The sequence below is a fragment of the Balaenoptera physalus genome (assembly GCF_965194825.1).
Source record: "Balaenoptera physalus genome assembly, chromosome: 6".
Lineage (NCBI taxonomy): Eukaryota > Metazoa > Chordata > Mammalia > Artiodactyla > Balaenopteridae > Balaenoptera > Balaenoptera physalus.
The window spans coordinates 120,369,630-120,392,559 of record NC_138885.1 but is presented as its reverse complement, the minus strand read 5'-3'; the positions used below and the strand labels follow the sequence as shown (position 1 = coordinate 120,392,559).

General features: G+C 45.8%; 1 protein-coding gene across 1 annotated transcript; it reads left to right on the top strand.

The window, feature by feature from the left end:
* Positions 1-11,415: 11,415 nt before the first annotated feature.
* On the top strand, positions 11,416-22,205 carry RESP18 (regulated endocrine specific protein 18). Its single transcript, XM_082466652.1, is given in 7 exon segments — positions 11,416-15,458; positions 17,129-17,217; positions 17,221-17,233; positions 18,297-18,429; positions 18,660-18,699; positions 18,821-18,910; positions 20,505-22,205. Coding segments are annotated over 7 exon segments (522 nt in total). The 5' UTR covers positions 11,416-15,352; the 3' UTR covers positions 20,556-22,205.
* Positions 22,206-22,930: the final 725 nt, after the last annotated feature.

The window sequence follows — 22,930 nt, the reverse complement described above, 5'->3', positions numbered from 1 at the left end:
ATTGGGTCTTCACCTTTTTGCATCAGTGTTAGAATCTGCTTGTGAACTGGAGGAGGAGAGAGATTCAGGATAAAAAAAATATTGAATTCTCCTCCACCCCACCCCATCTACCTGGATTGAAGAGGGTCTGTAGTAGAAAGCTCATGCCCCACATTGTGTAGCTGGATATACTGTGGCTTTCAGGAAAAGAACCTGGACTCGCCCATCCTACCTGCCTGAAACCAGGTTCCATGCTTTATTCTTCCAAGGATTCTAGAACTCTTTCCAGCTCTCCTCCCAGGAAGCAGATGAATTTCTTCCCCTATGCCTAGCCTGTCCACCTGTTTGTCCATTCAGTTTTTGTAGTCCTTTGAGGCTCTGCTCACCTGTCTGTCCACAGGTCCACAGGCAGCCTATTGCCCAAAGACTCTGCTCTTCCCTGCAAGTCTGTGCCAAGGGTGAGTGAGACCCAGAGGATGAAGAGGCAAAGGGTGAACGTGAAGAGCTAGCAGAGAAAAGATAATGGGGAGGGGGGATGATCTGGGAGTGATGATGGAGAGGGTGCTGCTCCTGTGCAACCGGGACCTTTGGAAGGCTTCTGGCCAAGATCCACGCTGATGCCGTTCTTGTGCCCGTAGAGGGACAGAGCCAGCTGGAGGCGTGGCCGACCAGGCCCCTCCAAGAGGTCATCAACTGGACCTTCTGATACTGGCAAGATGTGCCCCAGCAGCTGGTGCCTCAAGAAGAGACTGGAAGAGCTGGAGGAGGGAGGCTGGACCTGTCAGCTATAGGGGTAGGGAGGGACTCCCAAATTGACATTAAAAGCTCCTTCCCCAGACTTCTCATCATACCCATCTCTGGAGCCTCACCTGCCAAGACCCTGGGCGAGACAGGGGTGGTGGTCTCCCAGCCTTCATAGGGGAGCTGCTCTTACCTGGATTCGTTAGAGGAGCATGGTAGAGGTGACTAGAAGTCCCTGGAAGAGGCCAGCATCCATCTCCTCGGGACGAGCCCAACCCCCTGGTGCTGTCCAAGTGCTCCTGAACCAGGAATCATGGGGTCCCCAGCCAGAACCTCTCCACCCACCTCCATATATCCTGGACTCTGAATTGGGGGTTGGGCAGCTCCAAGTGTATGGCAAATAGAAGACATGAAAGATGCGGGTGGAGAGTGGGCAATGATTTCTTAAGAAAAAGTGTCCGACCCTTCCTGGAAGCAGAGTTTCATGGTTGCAGGGTTCAGAAGAGAGATCTGCTTTGAGTTTGGATTACTACTACTAATAACCATAGTGTCTAATGTGAAAGTAATGCCTTAGTGCTTTCAAGGCATTCTTTCCATCCTCAGCCTCATTTGATTCTCACAACAGCATCATTATTAAATTCCCATTTGATCACTTATGACATGCCAAGCACTGTGCTAAGAAACCTACATGCATTATCTCCTGTTATTCTCTCAACAAGCCTATGAGGTTAGTCATTTCATGGATGAGAAAACTGAAGCTTGTCAAGTTTAATTAAGTTTCCAAGAACAGGACTCAACTGCTGAGGTTGGCAGAAGACAAACTCCTGTACTCTGGATCCCTCCAGTGCCCTGTGGTCCCTATGCACTTTGGGGAAAGTGGAAATTCTAATCACACTCTGGCTTCTGGGATGGGCCCATCAAACTGTCCCAAGTGTCAACTCATTCCATCCTTCCACCATGATGTCATTCAAGATGTGAAGACTCAGAAGATGGAGCACATGCCCAGCCTCCATGCCCCGGAGACCTGCTCAAGGGATGGGCAGGCAGCCTTTCTCACCAAAACCACCAGGCTAAGATGTGTGAGGCCTGTGCGCTACACATATCTGGTAGACAGAGCAGCTGGAAAGGGAATAAGTGTTAGGGCTGTAGGTAGGAGCTGTCAGAAGTCCAGTGAATAGAATGAAGAGAGGGCCTGTCTGATTTCAGCCAGAGGCAACCCCGTGATCCATTAGCGATGTCTGCAAAGGGAGGAGACTGGGAAGCACAGCTCCTATTTGCTGTTGTTCCCTACGGTGAGATTCCCTCAGGGATTTTGAAATCCTTCATTTGGGCCTCCTCTCTTTCCCTTTGAGTTCTTTCACCATTGTCTCTTCACCCTTGACTCCTGCCTTGCCTCCCCTCAGAGCCCAGTGACCAAGGTGAACTGGGAGCAACACTGAAGTGGTTTCAGAGGTCCTAAACCAAGAGATGACCAACCCCCGCAAGGCCTTGCTGCAGGTGAGGGCCTGGCCTTGTCTAGGAAGGTTGAGCCCACCAAGAGCCTGTTTAAAGAGGGAGGCACGGTGAAGGAGGGGATAGATGTTGGCTGATAAGGAATGATAGGACTCCACTGAACCTGACGGAGAGCCTTCTGGAAGAGAGGGCCTGGAGGATGGGAAAGAACAGGGCTTTCAGTACAGACAGAGCCAGCCCAATCTTGGTTCTGCCGCTGCCCAGCTGTGACCTTGGACCCATTATCTAAAGTCTTCAAGTCCCTTCTTCCACAGCTCTGAAATGGGTATGGTAGTCATGGCAACCCTCGGGGGTTGCTGTGAGAATTAAAGGCAATGTATTGGTATGAAAAAATGCCTGCCAGTGGCGGCTGGATTCTAAGGGGTATTCTTCCTTTTCCCACTAGAGGGCGCCCCCACCTTCTCTGTCTCTCACAGACACCTTTACACGTTTCAGCAACGGTGGGATGCAGGGGCTGCGGGCCTCTAGCAGCATGGGGTTCTGTAAGATCAAGCATAGGCACAGAGCTTGAAGTGCCTGCAGAAATCTACTTCAGAGATTTTCTAACTTAAAATATATATATATATATATGTATAGATAGATAGATGTGTATATATCTCTCTCTGTATATATATAGATATATATGCAGGCTCTGTTTTTCTAAGAAAATCTTGAGTATGACATGACCCTAATCTTCCCCTCGCCCATCCATCCATATACATTATGTGTATATACATTATGCTTTTGTCCTTAGTTCTTAAATGGGAGAGTCCCCAGAGCCCCTCGCATTCAGCCTCCCCCTTTCTCTCCTCTGTGGTGTTGAGGAAATCCCCTGAGCAAGATTTTCAGGCATCTCCTTGGGACCCTTGAGTTCTTTGGAGCTCAGATAGGAAACCTCCCACCAAGTAGGTACCCATCTATCTTTACAGCTGAGAAACTGAGTGGAGCAGGACTAGCCCAGGTCCCAGCCTTCCCCTTCCACTGCCCCTACCCTTCCTCCCAAGGACCCCAGTAGAGGTTGGGCTGCTTCACAACTCAGACCTCTTCACACTAAGGACAGTCTGAGGAGGTGACTATTTGAACTTTGACCTAAATGACACAAGGAAACAGCTAGGGGGAGATCTGGAGGAAGAGTCCCACAGGCAGGGAGAATGGCAAATGCAATTGCCCTTAGGTGTGATGGTAGGGCTCTTAGGGCAACAGACAGCATGATGAGCTTGGGACGAGGCCCAAGACTACTCAAGGCTTACAATCTACAGACAGCATTTGGGTTTTATTCGAAGTGCACTGGGAAATCATCATGGAATTTTTTTTTTTTTTTTTTTTTTTTTTTGGCCACGCTGAGGGGCTTAACTGGACCGCCAGGGAATTCCCCAACACGGGATTTTTTTTTTTTAAAGGAAAGGAATAGGAAAATACAAGCATTTTCTAAGACACACTGATGTTGATGGAAAATAGATTATGAGGGCTTCCCTGGCGTTGCAGTGGTTAAGAATCCACCTGCCAATGCAGGGAACACAGGTTCGAGCCCTGGTCCGGGAAGATCCCACATACCGCGGAGCAACGAAGCCCGTGCGCCACAACTACTGAGCCTGCGCTCTAGAGCCCGTGCTCCGCAACAAGAGAAGGCACCACAATGAGAAGCCCGTGCACCGCAACGAAGAGTAGCCCCCACTCGCCGCAACTAGAGAAAGCCCACGTGCAACAACGAAAACCCAACGCAGCCAAAACTAAATTAATAAATTTATTAAAAAAAGAAAATAGATTATGAAATAGACAAGAGTAGAAACAAGTAGACCTGTTTGGGACTATTGAGTTATCCAGGGGAGATCTGTTGGTACCTTGGACTAAGATCACGGCAACATTGCTGGGAAGCTCCTAGCTGGGCTCCATCCGGAGGCAGCCTGCACTTCAGAGGTGCTCCAGCCCTTCACCCCTTTCAAAGACACTGGTCTCCATCCCTGTCACCATGGCAGCGGGGCCTCTTAGCTTGGATTGGCTGCTAGACCTCGTCATTGGTACTGTGGCTGACCCTGTGATGGGGGCTGTTTACCATGGTTCTATCAATTATGTAAACAAGGAGCTGCCATTCTCCTCCAGGCTCAGGGGACAGACCAGCCCTGTGTCTAATGGAAAAATCCCCAGAACTAGAGATGGGCACCAGGGAAGGGCCTGCAGTCTGACAGTTCCTGAGTCACTAGTCTCAGGGTTTATTCAGATCAAGACTGCTATTGAGACTTGTTCTGAATTCAGTTGGAGGGTGAGGTGGGCGAGGGAGGGAGTGGCAACACCTGCCTCATGGTATTCATTGAAAATTCCTCGTTTCTTCCCATTTTAGGATGTCTTTGAGCTGTTCCCTAATCTGAGTCACAAGCTTGCAGCTGATTAAGGCCTCAGGGGAAGACTCCCAGCCCCACACCTTCCCTGGTGCTTTCAAGAAGCAATTTCAGGCTGACCCAAATCTGGGTTATTAAAGCTGATTTTCAAGCAAACTCTTTCTACAGACTTGTCTGGAGGCAGGATGGGTGGGATTTAGACCCGACCACAGTCTCTGAGATGAGTGAAGTGCGATCCGAACACAGGGAAGCTTGGGGCATAGGGTACGGAGAGCACAGCCCCTGGTTGCACCGAAGGCCTGGTTTCAGATCCCTCCCTCCTCCCACAGACCATTTCTAAGGCGGGTAAAAGGCAAGGTGGAATTGCCGCTGGAACGACTGCCATCCCCACCCAAGCCTTCAGCTGTGTCTTCTTGGTCTTCCTTCCATTTGTGGAAGGAAAGTCTTCCCTCCAGACCCCAAGAAACCACACAGAGAGTAACGCACATTTAACAGGTTTATACTTACGGTCAGTTTGCCCCTGGGAGCGGGGAGATTAGCCACCATTGCTCAGCCCAACCAAACTCCAGCTGTCCCACACCTCGGGCTTTATATTTCTCAAAGCACTTTAACACTCAACTCATTTGATCCTCACAAATGGGAGCACGGGGGAAAGTATCAAGCCCACTGTCTTAGTCTGTTTAGGCTGCTATAAAAAAAATACCATAAACTTGGTGGCTTATAAACAGTGGAAATTTATTTTTCACAGTTCTAGAGGCTGCAAAGACCAAGATCAAGGCACTGGCAGATTAGGTGTCTGGTCAGGGCCTGCTTCTTGGTTCATAGATGGCTCCATCTTGCTATAACCTCACATGGTGGAAGGGCAAGAGATCTCTCTAGGGTCTCTTTTATAAGGGCACTAGTTCCATTCATGAGGTCTTTACCCTCATGACCTAATCACCTCTCAAAGGCCCCACTTCCAAATACTGTCGCCTTGGGGGTTTAGGATTTCAACATATGTATTTGCGGGGGGGACTAAACATTCAGACCATAGCCCCCACCCACTTATACAGCCCAGAGAAATTAAGAGACACTCCTCTGGTAATACAGGCTTAATCATGCTGCCAATGCAGGTCCTCTCCCCTGTATCCTTGCATCTAAGGACATAGCTAAACATAACACTCAGCATGTTTATCTATATCTAGTTCTTATTAACCAGGTTGACCCCTATGACCCACCCTACTTTTTCCCATCATATATTCACTGTGCCTGGCCACTGCAATGCATGGTTCCTGCCTCAAGGCAATTGAAGACTAGTCAGGGAAGTATTGTAAGTCGTAGATACAATGTATTCATGCAATAGATATTTATTGAACACCTGCGTAGCTGACTCCATAGAAGCCCTGCTTCATGTCCCCTGGCCTGTCTCTGCACCCACATGCAGCTGCAGGTGGACAATATCTGCATGTGCTGACAGCTTCCCACCTCAAGCCATGGGGCTCTTCTCATCCAGTGGATTTTCTGGAAGGCCCAGGGAACTTGCCTACCTATGCTCAAGACAGCCTTGAAATATCTGGGATTTAACACCCTCAGAGGCTGCCCTCAACCAGTTAAGGACTTAGTTTAGTGGGTAAAAGTTTCAGCATATCCCTCCCTTGGTGGGGGTCAATCTAAGTTCTACAGAGACCCTCAGGGGTCCCAAGCAGGATTCACTCCCAGTTGCTCACTGTGATGGTTAATTTTCTGTGTTAATTTGACTGCACTAAGGGATGCCCAGATAGCTAGGAAAACGCTATTCTTGAGCGTGCCTGTGAAGGTGTCTTTGGAAAAGGTTAGCCTTTGAAATCAGTAGATTGAGTAAAGAAGATCACCAATGCAGGTAGACATCATCCAATCCATTGAGGGCCTGAATAGAATAAAAAGGTAGAGGAAGGACAAATTTGCTGTCTCTGTGGACTTCCCTGGTGGTCCAGTGGTTAAGACTCTGTGCTTCCACTGCAGGGGCTGCAGGTTCGATCCCTGGTTGGGGAAGTTCCACATGCCTCACGTGGTGCAGCAAAAAAAAAGACATTAAGAATTTGCGCTCTCTGCTTGAGCTGAGATATCCATCTTCTGAGTTTGGTTGGGTATCAGTGCTTCTGATTCTCGGGCCTTTGGACCCAGACTGAATTATACCACCAGCTTGCCTGGTTCTCTCCTTGCAGATGGCGGATCACGGGACTTCTCAACCTCCACAATTATGTGCTTCCCCCTTTCTTCCTTATTTTGGATTATTGAAACAGTTTTTAGTATTCTAGTTTAGTGTATCAACTGTGTTTTTTACTGTCTTTCTATGGTTTTTAAGTGGTTGCTCTAAGGATCAGAGTAGACATGCTTAACTTTTCACAGTCTACTTATAATCACTGTTTTACCATCTCAAGTGGAAGGTAGAAATCTCACCTGCATACAGGTCCCATTACTCTCCCCCATTTCTGTTGTAGTGGTCAATTAGAATCAATTACACCTACATACATTGAAACCTCTATCAGACAACGTTATAATTTTTGCTTTCAACCATCATACATATTTTAAATGATTCAAGAGGGAAAGAATAGTCTATAATATTTACACAGATATTTCCCATTTCTATCGCTCTCCCTTATTCCTTATGTTTCAGGTTTCCTTCAGATATAATTTCCCTTCTATCCAAAGAACTTCCTTTAGCAATTCTTGAAGAGCAGGTCTGCTGGCAATTAATTAGTTTTTCTTCATCTTCATTTCACTTTCATTCCTGAAGTGCATTTTACTGGATATAGAATCCTGGGTTGACAGTTCCTTTCTTCACCACTTAAAAAATGTTATTACAGGGCTTCCCTGATGGTACAGTGGTTAAGAATCTGCCTGCCAATGCAAGGGGCACGGGTTCGAGCCCTGGTCCAGGAAGATCCCACATGCCGCGGAGCAACTAGGCCCGTGTGCCACAACTACTGAGCCTGAGCTCTAGAGCCCACAAGCCACAACTACAGAGCCCATGTGCCACAACTACTGAAGCCCGCACGCCTAGAGCCCGTGCTCCGCAACAAGAGAAGCCACGACAATGAGAAGCCCGCGCACCACAACGAAGAGTAGCCCCCGCTCACCGCAACTAAAGAAAGCTCGTGCGCAGCAACGAAGACCCAACACAGCCAAAAATTAATTAATTAATTAATTTATTTTAAAAAATGTTATTACACTTCTGGCTCCCATCATTTATAATGAAATATCCACAGTCATTTGGATTATTATTCTCCTTTAAGTGATGTGCTGTTTTTCTTTCAGACTGTTTTCAAGGTTTTTTTCTTTGCTTTTAGTTTTTAGAAATTTGATTATGATGTATCAGGACATGGATTTCTTCAGGTTTATCCCGTTTGGAGTTCACTGAACTTGTTGAATCTGTAGGTTTATGGCTTTTGACAAATGTGGGAAGTTTTCAGCCATGATTTCTTCAAGTAATTTTTTATGTACTACCCTTTTTCTCCTCTCCTTCAGGGACTCCAATGACATGAATGTCAAACTTTGGGTATTGTCCCACAGGTCCCTGAGGCTCTGCTAATTTTCTTCCCCAATGTTTTCTCTCTGTTGTGCTGATTGGATCATTTATATTGATCCATCTTCAACTTAACTAACACTTTCCTCTGTCATTCTTATTCTGTTAGTGAGCCTATCCACTGAGTTTTTATTTTGGCTATTGTATTTGGTAGTTTTAAATAGCACGTAAGAGAAATAAACAGAACAGCTAGTGGTAGGAAATGTGGTTGGAGAAGTAGGCCCAGAACTGACCATATGGGACCTTGCAGGTAATAATAAAGAGTACTAGTTCTTACACAAAGGGCAGAAGAAAATCACCAGGGACTTTAAGGAAATGAATAGAATGATGATTTAAAATTTTAAAAGACCACCTTAGCACTGTTGGAGAATGTACTGATAGAGGGCAAGAGTGGAACAGATAGATCTGTTAGGAAGTATTGTTTTGGTTCAAGGGACACTGTGGTGGCTTCGACTGGGCAACTGCAGAAGGCTGAGCACCTCCAGCTGGCCATGAACTCTACCCAGAGGAGCTTGAGCCTCAAGGGGAATCCAGACCTGCATACTCACCAAGGGAACAGCTTCTGACTCCTCTCACCATGGCAACTGTGCTTCCTTTGCCCAGATCAGTTGCTAGGGTGACACATCAGCACTGAGTGACTGAGCCCCACGATAAGAACTGGTTACCATGGTGTAAAGTCTGCAGACAAGAATCTGCCATTCTTCTCCAGGTTAAGGTCCTTGACTGGCTCTAAATCTAAGGGAAAATCAGGGGCTGGAGACAAGATCAAACACAGGAGCCAAGGTGAGGCCAGCTGTGGGGCAATTGCTAAGTCACTGTGCCTCAGGACTTGCCCAAATCAAGGCTGTTATTAGAGCCTGTTATTTATTGGGGGAGGGGGAGTTTACATTTTAGAGGGGGAATAATCTAGCACATATATACACAAATTCAAAATCCCTTGTTTCCTACCATTTTAGGGCTTCTTTGAACTGTTTTCTTCTCCGAGCAAAATTTGCAGCTGGTTGAAACGTTCCTATCCTCCACCCCCTGCAATGCCATCTACAAGAGCAGTTCTAGGACAACCTGCTTCTGAATTTTTTAAGTGGGTTTTTGTCAAAACCCTTTCTGTGGGCTTGTTCGGTGGTAGGACAGGTGGCCTCCAGGCAGAGCCTCTGAAGTAAAATATATAGGATCAGAACAGAGAGGACATTTGGGGTGGGGATGTAAAATAGCTCCTTGGTGCAGCTGGAAGCCTGGTTTCTGAGCCCTTTCTCTTTCCAGACATCATTCATAACATGAATGCAGGGCAGGGTAGGACCACAGCTGAAGTGTAATTTTTCCTCATCCACTTCCCCACCACCACCACCTGCCACACTTCATGGTGGTCTTTTTCCCTTGGGAAAGGAAATTCCTCCCCTTGAACTCGTCCAATAGGCCTGATAACCTGCTTGGTCTTCTGAGGATATTACTCTCAACATTAGGGTCCCCTCCAATGAATAGGGAAAAGAAGTGCAGTATCAATGCACGTATAATTTATCATTTTGATAGCTATTTCTCTGGTAGTTTGAAATCTTAAAAGGGAGAAAGAAGCACACCCACCTCTGCTCAACCCACCCAAAGACCAATATGTCCCTTTTTCTTGTAGCATTGTACTTCTCAAAGCAGGCTCACACTCATTTGCTCCTAGGCCTAAATTATTTCTGTAAACAATTTTTGAATATTATGTACAACACAAATCATTGATAACCAGTTCCTGGCATGATAAAATAGCTTGAGTCAGACTCTCCCATTAACATTTAACGTATATACTCTAGACAAAATATAAAAGTGATTGTATGAAAACATGGAGACCAGCCAAAAGCAAGAAAAACTAGAGGGAATATAATCCTTGAAAAAAGGGAAAACCTCCCCCTGCAACCAATGAGTTCCACATTTAACAGGCTTTTCCCCTAATGATACTTCACAGTTTCCTGTAGCACATGGGGAAATAGGCATGAAAGGCAGAGAGTGGAAGTCTGAAAGGCCAAGGAAGTAGTGGTTGGAGTACAGAAATGCCAGAGCAGGTGGAAATTGAGCAAGAACGCTGGGAAATGAGTGAGCTACAGAGAGGGGAACCCAAAATCCACATGCAAATTCCCCTCACATCCTTAGATACCTTCTAAATGGCACAAGTGCAGGGCGAGATTTTAAGGAACTTAGTGGAAAAGTCAAATATCTGAACAGGGATTTTTTTTGCAGCTTCCACAGTGTTTGGGACACCAAGTTTGGAGTTCAGGACTCCCAAAATTAAAAGGCCTTGGTAAACACTTCAGAGTGTTCATTGACATCCCAAAAGGACCACAACCTTGGTGTAAGTATGATGTCCCAGGACTAAAGCATACAGCCTAGGATTAAGAGAAGAACTGCAATACTCCTGCCCTAACCAGGCTTCAAGGTTTTCTACCAAAAATTTTGTTTCTTCCAGAATAAATTCAACAGCCTTTAAATGAGGATAATATAAATCAGAGTCTCTACCATGCATCAACCCAAAATGTCCAGTATACAACAAAAAATTAGTTGGCAAATGAGCAGGAAAATATAAACCATAATCAAGAGAAAATCTTCAATAGAAGTAGACCCATAGGTGAGCCAGATGTTAGCAGATAGGGAATTAAAAATAGCTATTATAAATGTGTTAATTTACAAGAAAAGACAAACAATTGGGGAACCTCAGTAGAGAAATAGAAACTATAAAAATGAATAAAATTCAAATCTATAAATGAAAAAATATCATCTGTTATTCATTGAAATTAAATTCATTGAATGAGTTTAATAGCAGGCTGGATGCAGCAGAAGGAAAGATCAAGTTAGTAGAAATTATCCAAACAGAAGCACTGGGAGAAAAAGATTAAAACAAAAACAAAACACAGAGTCTAAGACCTGTAGGATAATAGCAAGTAGTCTAACATATGTGTAATAGGAGTTTTAGAAGGAGAGGAGGGGAGAGACACAATGGGAACAAAAAGTGTTTGAAGGTATAATGTCTAAAAATTTTCCAGTATTGATGAACTACATCAACACACAGATAAAGAAGCTCAGCAAACCCCATGCAGGATAAATACAGAAAGGACACATATAGGCACATCATAACTAAGTTGCTGAAAACCAAAAGAAATAGGAAAATATTTAAAGTGGACAGAGAAAAAGATGTATCTCTTTCAGAGGGACAACACTAAAAATGAAGGCAATCTTTTAGACCATAGAAGCCAGAAGACAATAGAATAATATCTTTATGCTGAAAGAAAAAAGCTAAACCCCAAATTCTATACATAGTGGAAACATCTTTTTAAAATGAAGGAGAGGGCTTCTCTGGTGGTGCAGTGGTTGAGAATCTGCCTGCCAATGCAGGGGACACGGGTTCGAGCCCTGGTCCGGGAAGATCCCACATGCCACGGAGCAACTAAGCCCGTGAGCCACAACTACTGAGCCTGCATGCCACAACTACTGAAGCCTTCATGCCTAGAGCCTGTGCTCCACAGCAAGAGAAGCCACCACAATGAGAAGCCCGCGCACTGCAAAGAAGAGTAGACCCTGCTCGCCGCAACTAGAGAAAGCCCGCATGCAGCAGCAAGACCCAATGCAGCCAAAAATAAATAAATAAGTTTATAAAAAAAAACTATACTCCAATAAAAAAATTTTTAAAAAAAGAAAAAGCAGGCTTAAGATAAAGAGTATTACTAGAGATAAGGAGGGATATTTCATAATGATAAAAGGATCAAACCTTTAAGAGGATATAAAAATCCAAAATGTGGATGCATCAAGTAACAGTTTTAAAAAACATAAAGCAAAATTGATAGAACCTAAAGGAAAGATAGACAATTCCACAAATGTATTTGATTATGGTGGATAGATCAAGCAGACAAAAGTAAATACAAATATGAAAAAATTCAACATTAAACAATATGACTTACTTGACATTTATAGAACACTAAAACCAACAATAGCAAAATACATATTCTTTTCACATGTACATGGAACACTCACCAAGATAGAGTAATGGCTGATCCGTGAAACAAATTCAATAAGTCAAAATAATTGAAGTCATACAAAGCGTGTTCCCACACCACAATGAAATTCAAAAATAAATAAATAACAACAACAACAACAACAAAAACTTAAAAAGTCCCCAATAGTAACATCCTTCTAAATAATCCTTGGGTCTAAGAAGTCACAAGAAAAATTAGAAAATATTAACCATTGATAATTAAAGCACAAAAAAACTAATGCTTAGAGGGAAATGTATAGATTTACATGACTATTGCAAAGAAGAAAACATTTAAATCAATGGTCTCAGTTACCAACTAAAGAAGCTAGAAAAAAATAAGAAGTGAAACTCAAAAAAATAGAAGGAAATAATAATAAAGAATGGAAATCAATAAAATGGGCAAAACAATAGAGAAAAAGCAATAAGACCAAAAGTCAGTTCTTTAAAATGATCAATAATATTTATAAATCTCTAGCTACACTGATGAAGAAGAAAGAAAAATACGAAGTATCAAAATCAGGAATTTAAAAAGTGAAACTTCAAATTTCCACAGCTATTAAAAGGATAATAAAGAAATATTATGAATATCTTTATGCAACCAAATGTGGTAACGAATATTATGAACAAATTTCTTGAAAAATTCAAGTTTCCAAAAGAGACATGAAAAGAAATAGAATATCTGAATAGCTAAAGAAATTGAAATTGTAATAAAACTTGCTCACAAAGAAACTCCAGGCCCATACACTCAAAGAAATAATATCACTCATACGGAAACTCTTTCAGAGCATAACAAAAGAGGGAATGCTTTCTGACTGACTTTATTGGGTCAGCATAACCAAACATTTGGAAAAAAAACATAGGAGAAAATCTTTGTGACTTTGGGATAGGCAAACATTTCTAAGAACACAGAAAACATTAGCCATAAAAGATAAAATTAATAAATTGGACTTTCTTGAAATTAAATTATTTTGCTCTTCAAAAAACACTATTAAGAAAATTAGGGATTTCCCTGCTGGTCCAGTGGTAAAGAATCCACCTTACAATGCAGCGGATGTGGGTTCCATCCCTGGTCAGAGAACTAAGATCCCACATGCCGCGGGGCAACTAAGCCCGCACGACACAACTACTGAGCTCGGCACCTCAACGAGAGAGCCCGCACACCACAGCTACAGAGCCCACGTACCCTGGAGCCCTCACGCCACAGCTAGAGAGAGAAAACCTGCAGGCCACAACTAGAGAGAAGCCCACATGTCACAACGAAAGATCCTGCATGCCTCAACGAAGATCCCGAGTGCTGCAACTAAGACCTGACACAGCCAAAAAAGAAAATAAATAAATAAAATAAATAAATATTTTTTTAAAAGTTTGGCAAAAGAAAATTAAAATGAAATGCTCAGAGTTGGAGAAAATATTCACAAACCATTAATCTGTTAAAGGAGTTGTAACCAGAAGTATTAGAGAATTATGTAAATTAGGGAATAGTAAATATTTTTAGACATTGTGTTTGTTTCCAATTGCTGCTGTAACAAATCGCCTCAAATTTAGTGGCCAAAAACAATTTTGTTACCTTACAGTTCTGAAAGTCAGAAGTCTAAAATCAAAATGTCAGCAGGGCCTGTGCTCCTTTTGGAGGTTTAAAGGGAGAATACATATTCTTACCTTTTCAGCTTCTAGAGGCTGTTTGCATTCTTCGCTTGTGGGCCCTTCCTTGCACCATTCCAGCCTCTCACTTCCAACATTATATCTCCCACTACTGACTCTGACCCTCCTGCTTCTTTCTATAAAGACCTTTGTGATTATATTGGACATACTCAGAAAATCCAGGATATTCTCCCCATCTGAAGTGAATCACCTTCTAAGGTTAATCACACCTGTAAAATCCCTTTTACCATGTAAAGTAACATATTCACAGGTTCCAGGGATTCGGACGTGGACATCTTTGGGGGTCATTATTCAGCCTACCGTAAATATCTTAATGGTATTTTGGTTATGTAGAAAACTATCATTAATTCTAGAAGATGCATATTGAATTATTTAGGAGTGAAATGTCATGATGTCTGTAAATTACTTTAAAATACTTCAGCAAGAAAAAGAAGAAATTGTGACAAAAATATTTTATTTATTTATTTATATTTGGCTGCATTGGGTCTTTGTTGCTGCGCGCGGGCTTTCTCTAGTTGCAGGGAGCCGGGGCTACTCTTCGTTGTGGTGCACGGGCTTCTCAATGTGGTGGCCTCTCTTGCTGCGGAGCGTGGCCACTAGGCGAATGGGGTTCAGTAGTTGTGCCACACGGGCCCGGTAGTTGTGGCTCGCAGGCTCTAGAGCGCAGGCCCAGTAGCTGTGGCGCACGGGCTTCGTTGCTCCGCGGCATGTGGGATCCTCCCAGACCAGGGATCGAACCTATGTCCCCTGCATTAGCAGGCGGATTCCTAACCACTGCGCCACCAGGGAAGTCCCATGACAAAATCTTGATAATTGTTACGTCTGGGTGGTAGGTATATTCATGCTTCATGTTTATTTATTTGAGTCTTCTCTTTTTTAATATTTGAAATTTTTCATAATAAAATTTTAAGCTTAATGAAAAAAAAAATATTGAAATGCCAGTCTAGGGCTTAGGAAGCTCACATATTAGCCTGTAACTAAACATGAGTGGAAGCAAGGGATCGGTTATTTAATAGTTACTTAGCTAGTTATTGCAGTAGCTCTATGAAAAAGAGTACAGTGGTTTGAACCTGGGCGATGGCAGTGGATGTGGAGAAGTAATGGATGTGCATATACTCAGCAGGTCAAACCCATGATTGCTGAAGGTTTTAAGTCGGGTAAGGGTGAAGTAAGCATCAGGATAATAAAAATAGACTAGATTCATTGAGTGCCGACTATCCAGTCGCTGTTCATATTTAATCCTCGCAACAAACCCATGAGGCAGGTACAATTCGCAGCCACATTTTACATGCAATCCGTTTATCCGGGCTTGGGATTGGGAGTAGAGGCGGTAGTCCTCGGGACCTGGTTTATGTAAAAAAGGAGTGGGCTCCTGGGAGTAGGGTGGGGTGGCTTGTGGGGAGGTAGGGAAGTAAGGGTTGGGTAGGCGTCCGCAGGGGCAGGGCCCGCCGGCCATTGGTCCAGCTGCCAAGGGAGCTTTGTGCAGATCCAGTCTCGCTAGCGGGTGGAAAGCGACGGCCCCGCTCAGTCCCTCCAGCAGCTGTCTCTACCTTATCTGCGACTTAGGTGGGGAGCCAGCGCACCAAGCCCGGGAGGATGCAGCGCCCGCTGTGGCCTGGGGGCTTCCGGGGGCTCTGGCTGCTCCTCTGCTTCCTGCTGCTGAAGAGCCGCCCAGGGAGCGGCAGCGACGTTAGTGATCACGGTCAGGAGGAAAGCTGGCGGGTGCGGGCAGGGCCAGAGAGCGATTCTGAGAGAAGTGGGTCCGGGGGCCTCAAGGTTAGGAACTTAGGAGGAAAGGAATCTGTTTGGGGGGGTGAGAAGAGAAAAATGCGCAGAAAAGAGGCGCAGGCTTGGTGTGGGGCTCGGAATATGGGGTATGGACATAGGAGAAGCGGACTCGGGAAGATTGGGGATTCGGGAGAAGGACGGAAAAACACAGGGGCAGAGGGAAGTAAAACCGGCCTGGGCGGCCGCAAGAGAACCAAGACGCGCTGAGGGGCCAGGGAAGAGATGCCCATGGCTGAGGGATAGTCAGGGGACCAGGATCTCTGGACAGTAGGAGCAGGGACCGCGGGTATCGGGCTCCGGAGAGAAGGCTGGGCCGAGGGATGAGGCAAGGCTTCTTTATAAGCCCCTAGAGCCTGGTGTTCGCGATCCAATTTCCGGTAAGAACGGGAAGGCTAGGATGGGGTAAAAAAGGATGGAGGGGGAAAGGGTCCATCCTCTTCCTCCCCCTTCACTCTGCGCCAACCGGGTGGACCATCGCTGACACGTCTGAGCAGCCAGAGACCGACTGCGCAGACTCGAGGATTCCAGCGCCCTGCGCCTGGGGCAGGCGCAAACTCCTAGCCTGATGCCAGCTCTCCTCGCCCGATTCTTGGGTTTAGAGGCCAATGCAGAGGACTCGCGGGAAACTGTAGGAGGAGACCTGGGGGCGGGGCGCGGGGCGCGTGGGGTGGGAGAGGACCGGCAAGACTTGTGCGGATGACTCGCTCTCTTTACTGCCCGGAGCCGCCTCCATGCCAGGCTTTGGCCACCGCTCAGCACCACGGACAGCGCCAGGTGCCCTGTGGGTCTGACTGAGGGTGTCTGGGTCACCACTTTTCTATCAGTTCCGAGAGCGCTGCCTCAGAGAAGATCTCTCCTTCCAGAAGCTATTTTCCTTCTCAATATTAGGTTCTGCTCCTTCCTAAAGCCAGGAAAATGATATTAGGATCCATTTGACTGGAGAGGAGAATTCCCTTTTTATAATGACTCATGGTAGTTCCACTATAGGAAAACAAACAAACAAACAAACAAAAAACCCAGACTCCAACCCTACCCCATTTACCTGGAATGAGGAAAGTGTGTATAGCATTAGGAATTATCTCCACCCCCGTCCTTCCCTTATGCACAGATGGGCAAACTGTGGCTTTCAGGGCAAGGTTCCAGACAGTCAAACCCTATACATACCAATACTTTCTTCCTCGAAGAATTCCAGGCGTCCTCTCCAATCCCCTCCAGGCTTCAAAGCCTTCCCTGAATGCAGTTCATCTGCTTTCCATGCCCTACCTGTTCACCTGATTATCCATTGTATGTGTGTGGCTTTCTGAGTCTCTTCTTACCTCACCCTCCACAGGCTGCCTGTGGAGCTTGGTTCTTACCTGGAAGTTGGTACCAAAGGTGAATGAAGTGCAGGGGCTGAAGAACAGGGCAGGTGGTGACGGGGGAAAGAAAAATGAAAAGGAGGACTTGAAAGGACGTGGGGGTCTGGTGAGGGGGACAGAGACCACTGAACCCAAGGATGATAGTGGAAGGAAGCTGCTTTCCTTCAGCTGGGATTTGGAAGGCTTCTGGTCAAGCTCCTTTCTCACAGCACTATTTTGCCCTTAGATGGTCAGGGCCAAGTGGGAGTGGGGCACCTCTGGACCCTCCAAGGATTTACCTCTCCAGTCTTCCAGCAGTTGCAAGTTGTACTCCAGTAGATTATGCCCCAAGGTGAGTAAGAGCTGGAGAAGAGAGGCTGAGGCTTGGTCAGATACAGGGGTATAGTGAGGGGCTTTTTGATCTGAGAACAGGCTTTTATCCCCAAATGTCTCTACTTGACACTTTCCTGTCATGCTTACCTCATGGAGAGTTGGGAGAGACCAAAATGGGGATGGATCAAGAAGGGCAGGCTGTTTGCCCTTGAACACCCTGGAAGGGCCCAGCAGAGGCTTCTAGAAGAAGCCCCTGGAAGAGGTGAGCATCTAACTCCTTGGGACTAGCCCCAACTCCAGGCACTATCTGCATTTTTCCAGAGCCGGGAATCCTTAAGTTCTCAGCCAGGAGAACACACACACACACACACACACACGAACACACACACACACACACACACACACACCCCTAAGCCTCTGAGTAAGAAGCAGAGCAAATTGTATGACAAACAGAAGAGAGGAAGGAAGGGGAGTGGGGACTCCCTTGAAGACAGATGGCTGACCCTTCCTTAGAGCAGAGTTTCATGAATGGGAGAAGAGTCAGATAGGAAATCTGGCTTGAGTTCATGTTACTACTACCTCTACTGATGTCTAATATGTGCAAAATGCCTTAGAGTAGTGGTTCTCAAAGTGCACCCCCAGACCAGTAGCATCAGCATCACCAGGAGACTTGCTGGAAATGCTAATTCATGACCTTCACCCCAGACCTCCTGAATCAGAAACTCTAGGAGGGAGGAACAGCAATCTGTGTTTTCACAAGCCGTGCAGGAGGTTCTGATGTACTCTCAAGTTTGGGAATCACTGCCTTAGAGTTTTCTCAGCACTCTGTGCATCCCTAATCTCATTTAATTTTCACAATAGCATCAAATGAGTCAGCAAAAAGAGTGTAGTCCTAATCCTAACTGAATGTTTATTATATGCCAGGCACTGTGCTAAGCAAATTTTATATGCCATCTCATTTAATTCTCTCCACAAATTGTGATCCTTGAGGTAGAGGGGGAGTGTTGACCTCACTCTGGTCTCTGGAGTGGGCCAGTCAGAGCACCCCAGGTATTAATTCACCACATCCTTTCAACCTGCAGGTTTGTTCTGGAAGGATGACATGACCCAGGATGTGATGACACAGAAGATGGGGCACATTGGCAAACTCCACTCCCAAGATCCATGTGTGAGGATCGGGCAGGCAGCCTTTCCCACCAAAACCACCGGGGTGAGGTGTGTGAAGCCTATGGTCAGTCCATGCTGTCTGGTGGACAGAGAGAACAGGGAGGGAACGGGTGTTAAAACTGCAGGTAAGAGCTGCCAGGAGCACTTTGAGGATGACTCAGAAGTCCGGTCTGGGATCTGCAGGAAACAGTTCCATGAACCACTAGTGACATCTGCAAAGGGAGACGAGGGAGGTGCTAGCAAGCCTAGGTCCCATTTGTCATCCCCATCTCTTCCAGGGGCGAGCAAGGGGAGAAACTTCGACTCCTATTCCCCAAGGTGAGACTCATGTGTCTTCTCAAGACTTTTAAAGCCCTGACTGTGGGTCCCATCTCTTTCCCTCTGGGGCCCTGTCACCCTTTTCTGCCTCCTTCTTGACTCCTGGCTTCCCTCCTCACAGACCCCAATGGTCAAGGTGAACAGGGATCAGTGCTTTACCTCCAAAGTGGTTTCGAAGGCCCTGAAACGAGAGGTGACCAACCCTGTCGAGGTGAGGGGCTCGCTTTTTCTAGGGAAGTTGGAATCACCAAGGACATGTTTAAATGAGGGAGGCAGGTGTGAAGGAGGGGAATGGGTATTGGTGTGTGAACAGAGAAGCTGAAGAACAGATCTTTCCCAATTGAAGGGTATCCCCATTTTCCTGTCTCTCTCAGACTACTTGTGGGCATCCATATGAAAGGTTGGGGGGCATGATGCAGGTGCTGGCAGTCTCTAAGGATGAAATGATCTATAGGATCATTCACAGGCACTGAGTTTACAAAGGCATAGAAAACTGCAGAGTTTTCAATGTTAAGTAAAAAGTCCTCCTTTTCTCCATGTACTCCCTTGTATATAGCAAGTGATAGCAAAGCTCCTTTGGATGAATGGCAGACGTAGCCCAGAGGCCTTCACATTCACCTCTTCCCCACCTTGCTCTACTCTGTGGCCTGGGCAAGTCAACTGGGCAAGGCTCTGAGTTATCTACCTAGGATGCTTGAACTCTTCAGAATCCAGATTGAAAACACCCATGTAGCACTCCCATCTATCTATAGATGAGACATTGGGGCCCAGGCTGGTCAAGCAACTTACTCAAGGCTGCATAGCAAGTTCATGGCAGAGCTAAGACTGGACCCAGGTCTCCTGATTCCCAGCCCCGTCCCCTGCACAGTCCCTGCCCTTCCTCGCAGGGACTGCAGTGTGGGTTGTGCTGCCCCAAACATCAGACTCCTCCACATTGACAGAAGTCCTTTTTTGAACTAAGACCTAAATTACAAGAAGGTGGCAGCCAGTGGAAGATATGAAGGAAGGGCCTCCCAGGAAGAGGACACCGCAATGACAAATGCCCTGAGAGAAGGATACCATGGCAAGACTGAGGGAAAGTCCGTGGTAGAACATTAGGTTGGAGAAGTAGGCTCGGGGTTGACCACACAGGGGCTCATAGGTCATGGTGAAAGTTTGGATTTTATTCCAAGGGTAGTAGCAAGTTAACTAGGAAATTTTAAGGACGGGGATGTAATAATGTGATATGATTTTAAAAGGTCACTCTAACGGTATCAGGGATGGATTGTGAGAAGAGCGAGAGTGAAAACTGAGAGTCCTGTAAAGAGCCGATCATCCTGGTCCAGGGGAGACGGAGGTGGCTTGGACTGGGGTGGTGGCAGCAGAGCTGGCACTGCCAGCTAGCCATGTGCTCCATCCAGGGGCAGCCTGCACCTCTGGGGGCTTCTAGCCTCTCATACTCTCCTAGGAAACCAGTTCCTACTCCCATAAGATGGCAGCTGAGCTTCCTAAGCTTAGGTTGGTCACTGGGTCCACACACTCAGAGCTAAGTGACAGACCCACCTGTGAGAGACCAGTTGCTGCGGTGCCTTCATGAAAGCAAACAAGGTGCTGCCATTCTTCTCCAGCCTGAGCCCAAGGGAAAATCAGCGGACGAGAACTCTATGAATTCTGTGTGGGAGCAAAGGGGACAGGCACTCAGTCGATGGGTTGAGTCACTGTGAGTTGACTCAAATCAGGCTGTTACTGAAGCATTTGGGGGAGAGTAGGTGAGGGAGGGGCCACCTCTCCACATACTGATTCCAATCCTTTGTTTCTGGTTTTAGGGCTTCTTTGAGTCGCCCCCCACTGTGGGCCACAACCTTGTCGCTGATTGAGACCTAATGCGAAGCTGCTTTGCCCCAGTGCCCTCCCCATTGCCCTCTGGAGGGGCAGTTCCAGGATGACTGAAATCTGGATCATTAAAGTGGCTTTGATGCAAACTCTCTGTGACTTGCCCTGAGGCAGGATGGGTCGGGTTTGGACCTGGCCACAGCCTTCAAAGTGAGAGAGGTGGGACCAGAACAAGGGTTGCGGTGAGGAGAGCACACCTCCTCTCTGCTGCCGGAGGCTGCTTCTGCCTTGTTTTCCTTCCAGTGACCATTCCTGAAGTGTGGAAAGCAAGGATGGGACCACAGCTGGAATGGCAGCCTTCTTTACGCACATCCAGCTATGCTGTGTGGTCTAGTTGCCCATACTTCCATGTCAGACAGGCCTGCACTCTGCTGTTTTATGAGGGTCTCCCACCTCCAGTATTACAGCCCCTGCCATTGCTCTCCCACTCTTTGTGCTCTCAAGAATCAACATAGAAGTGCTGTAATCAAAGTGTACACACATTAAATGTTTTGCTGACTCTTGCCAGTTTGCTCCTGGTAGCTTAGAATCTTACAAGGGAGGGAGTAATCTGATCACTCATGCTCAGCCCAGCCAAATACCAGAATGTCCTATTTGCAAAGCTTTATACTTCCCGAGGTACTCTCATACATCAGAGGTGTAAGCATGTGGGCAGATACCAAACTTTAGTTTCTCTAAAGAACTGGCACTTGGCCACACATCTCATGCATTTAAGCAACACAGAGAAATTAAGTAACTAGGTCTTGATGGCACCGATTCTTGGTCATGCTGCTGTTTTTGCCCTCTCCCCCTCTATTGTTGTGTTCAGGAATGTACCTATACCCAACACTAGACCGCTCATATTCATTTGTACCTAGTTCTCATTAAATTGGGCAACCCCTGCTACTCACCCACATTTCCCCCTCATTCATTCGCTCTTTCTTTCCAAGACAGAAAATGGGGAGAAGAAGATGAGCATTTTTAAAAGGAAAGTACGTTTAGTTCTTATTGCAGACGGGCAGATTATATGATTTGGATCATATTATTTGATAGAAAATGGGAAGCCACTGAAGGTCTGTTGAGCAAGGGAGTGACACAATGAAAGCTGAGCTTTAGAAGAACAATCTCACATTTCTGTAGAAGGATGGGTTAGGGAGTAGGAGAAAAGTGGCAACATTGTAGAAAGACTGTTGAAATAGTGCAGTGTGCCACACAAGGACCTGAACTTGAGTGAAAGAGGACATATAAGAGAGATATTTTGAAGGATGAATTAATAGGCCTTGGCAACTGTTAGGGGTTGAATCCTGTCCCCCTCAAAATTCATAAGTTGAAGTCCTAATCTCCTGTACCTCAGAACATGACCTTATTTGGAAATAGGAGTGTTACAGATGTAATTAGTTAATTTAAGATGAGGTCATTCAGGTGGGCCCTAATCCAGTATGACTAGTATCCTTATAAAAAGGGGAAATTTGGAGACAGACATGCATAGAGGGAAGATGACATGAAGAGATACAGGGAGAAGATGGCCACCAACAAGCCAAAGAGAGAGGCCTGGAAAAGCTCCTTCTAGCCCAAGAAGGAACAAACCCTTATAACACATTGATTTTAGACTTCTAGCCTCCAGAACTGTGAGACAATACATTTCTATTGTTTAAGTTCCCCAGTTTGTGGTATTTTGTTACAGCAGCCTTAGGGAACTAATACAGGTGATTTTTGTTTTTGTTAGAGATGTTTTGCCTTAGTGAATAATGATGCTGCTCATGGAGCAGGGACATCTGGAGTGTTGGTTGGGGAAGGAAAATGGATGTACTCTTTTTTTTTTTTTTTTTTTTATTTTTGGCTGCGTTGGGACTTCGTTGCTGTGTGCGGGCTTTCTCTAGTTGCGGCAAGCGGGGGCTACTCTTCATTGTGGTGTGCAGGCTTCTCATTGCAGTGACTTCTCTTGTTGTGGAGCATGGGCTATAGGCATGCGGGCTTCTGTAGTTGTGGCATGTGGGCTCAGTGGTTGTGGCTCGTGGGCCCTAGAACACAGGCTCAGTAGTTGTGGCACACGGGCTTAGTTGCCCCGTGACATGTGGGATCTTCCCGGACCAGGTCTCGAACCCATGTCCCCTGAATTGGCAGGTGGATTCTTAACCACTCTGCCACCAGGGAAGTCCTTGGATGTACTCTTTTTTTTTTCACACACACACTCTGTATTTTATTTTTACAAGAGATAAACTGACACCAAGCATTGTAAATGGATGACCACAACAAAAGCAACAATGATTGCAATTACCAAACATGAAACACACTCATACTATGTCATAATATTGACATTCAGTCCTGGATGTACTCTTAAAGGTTAAAGTCAAAAGCCTGTTCAAGGACATCACAACAG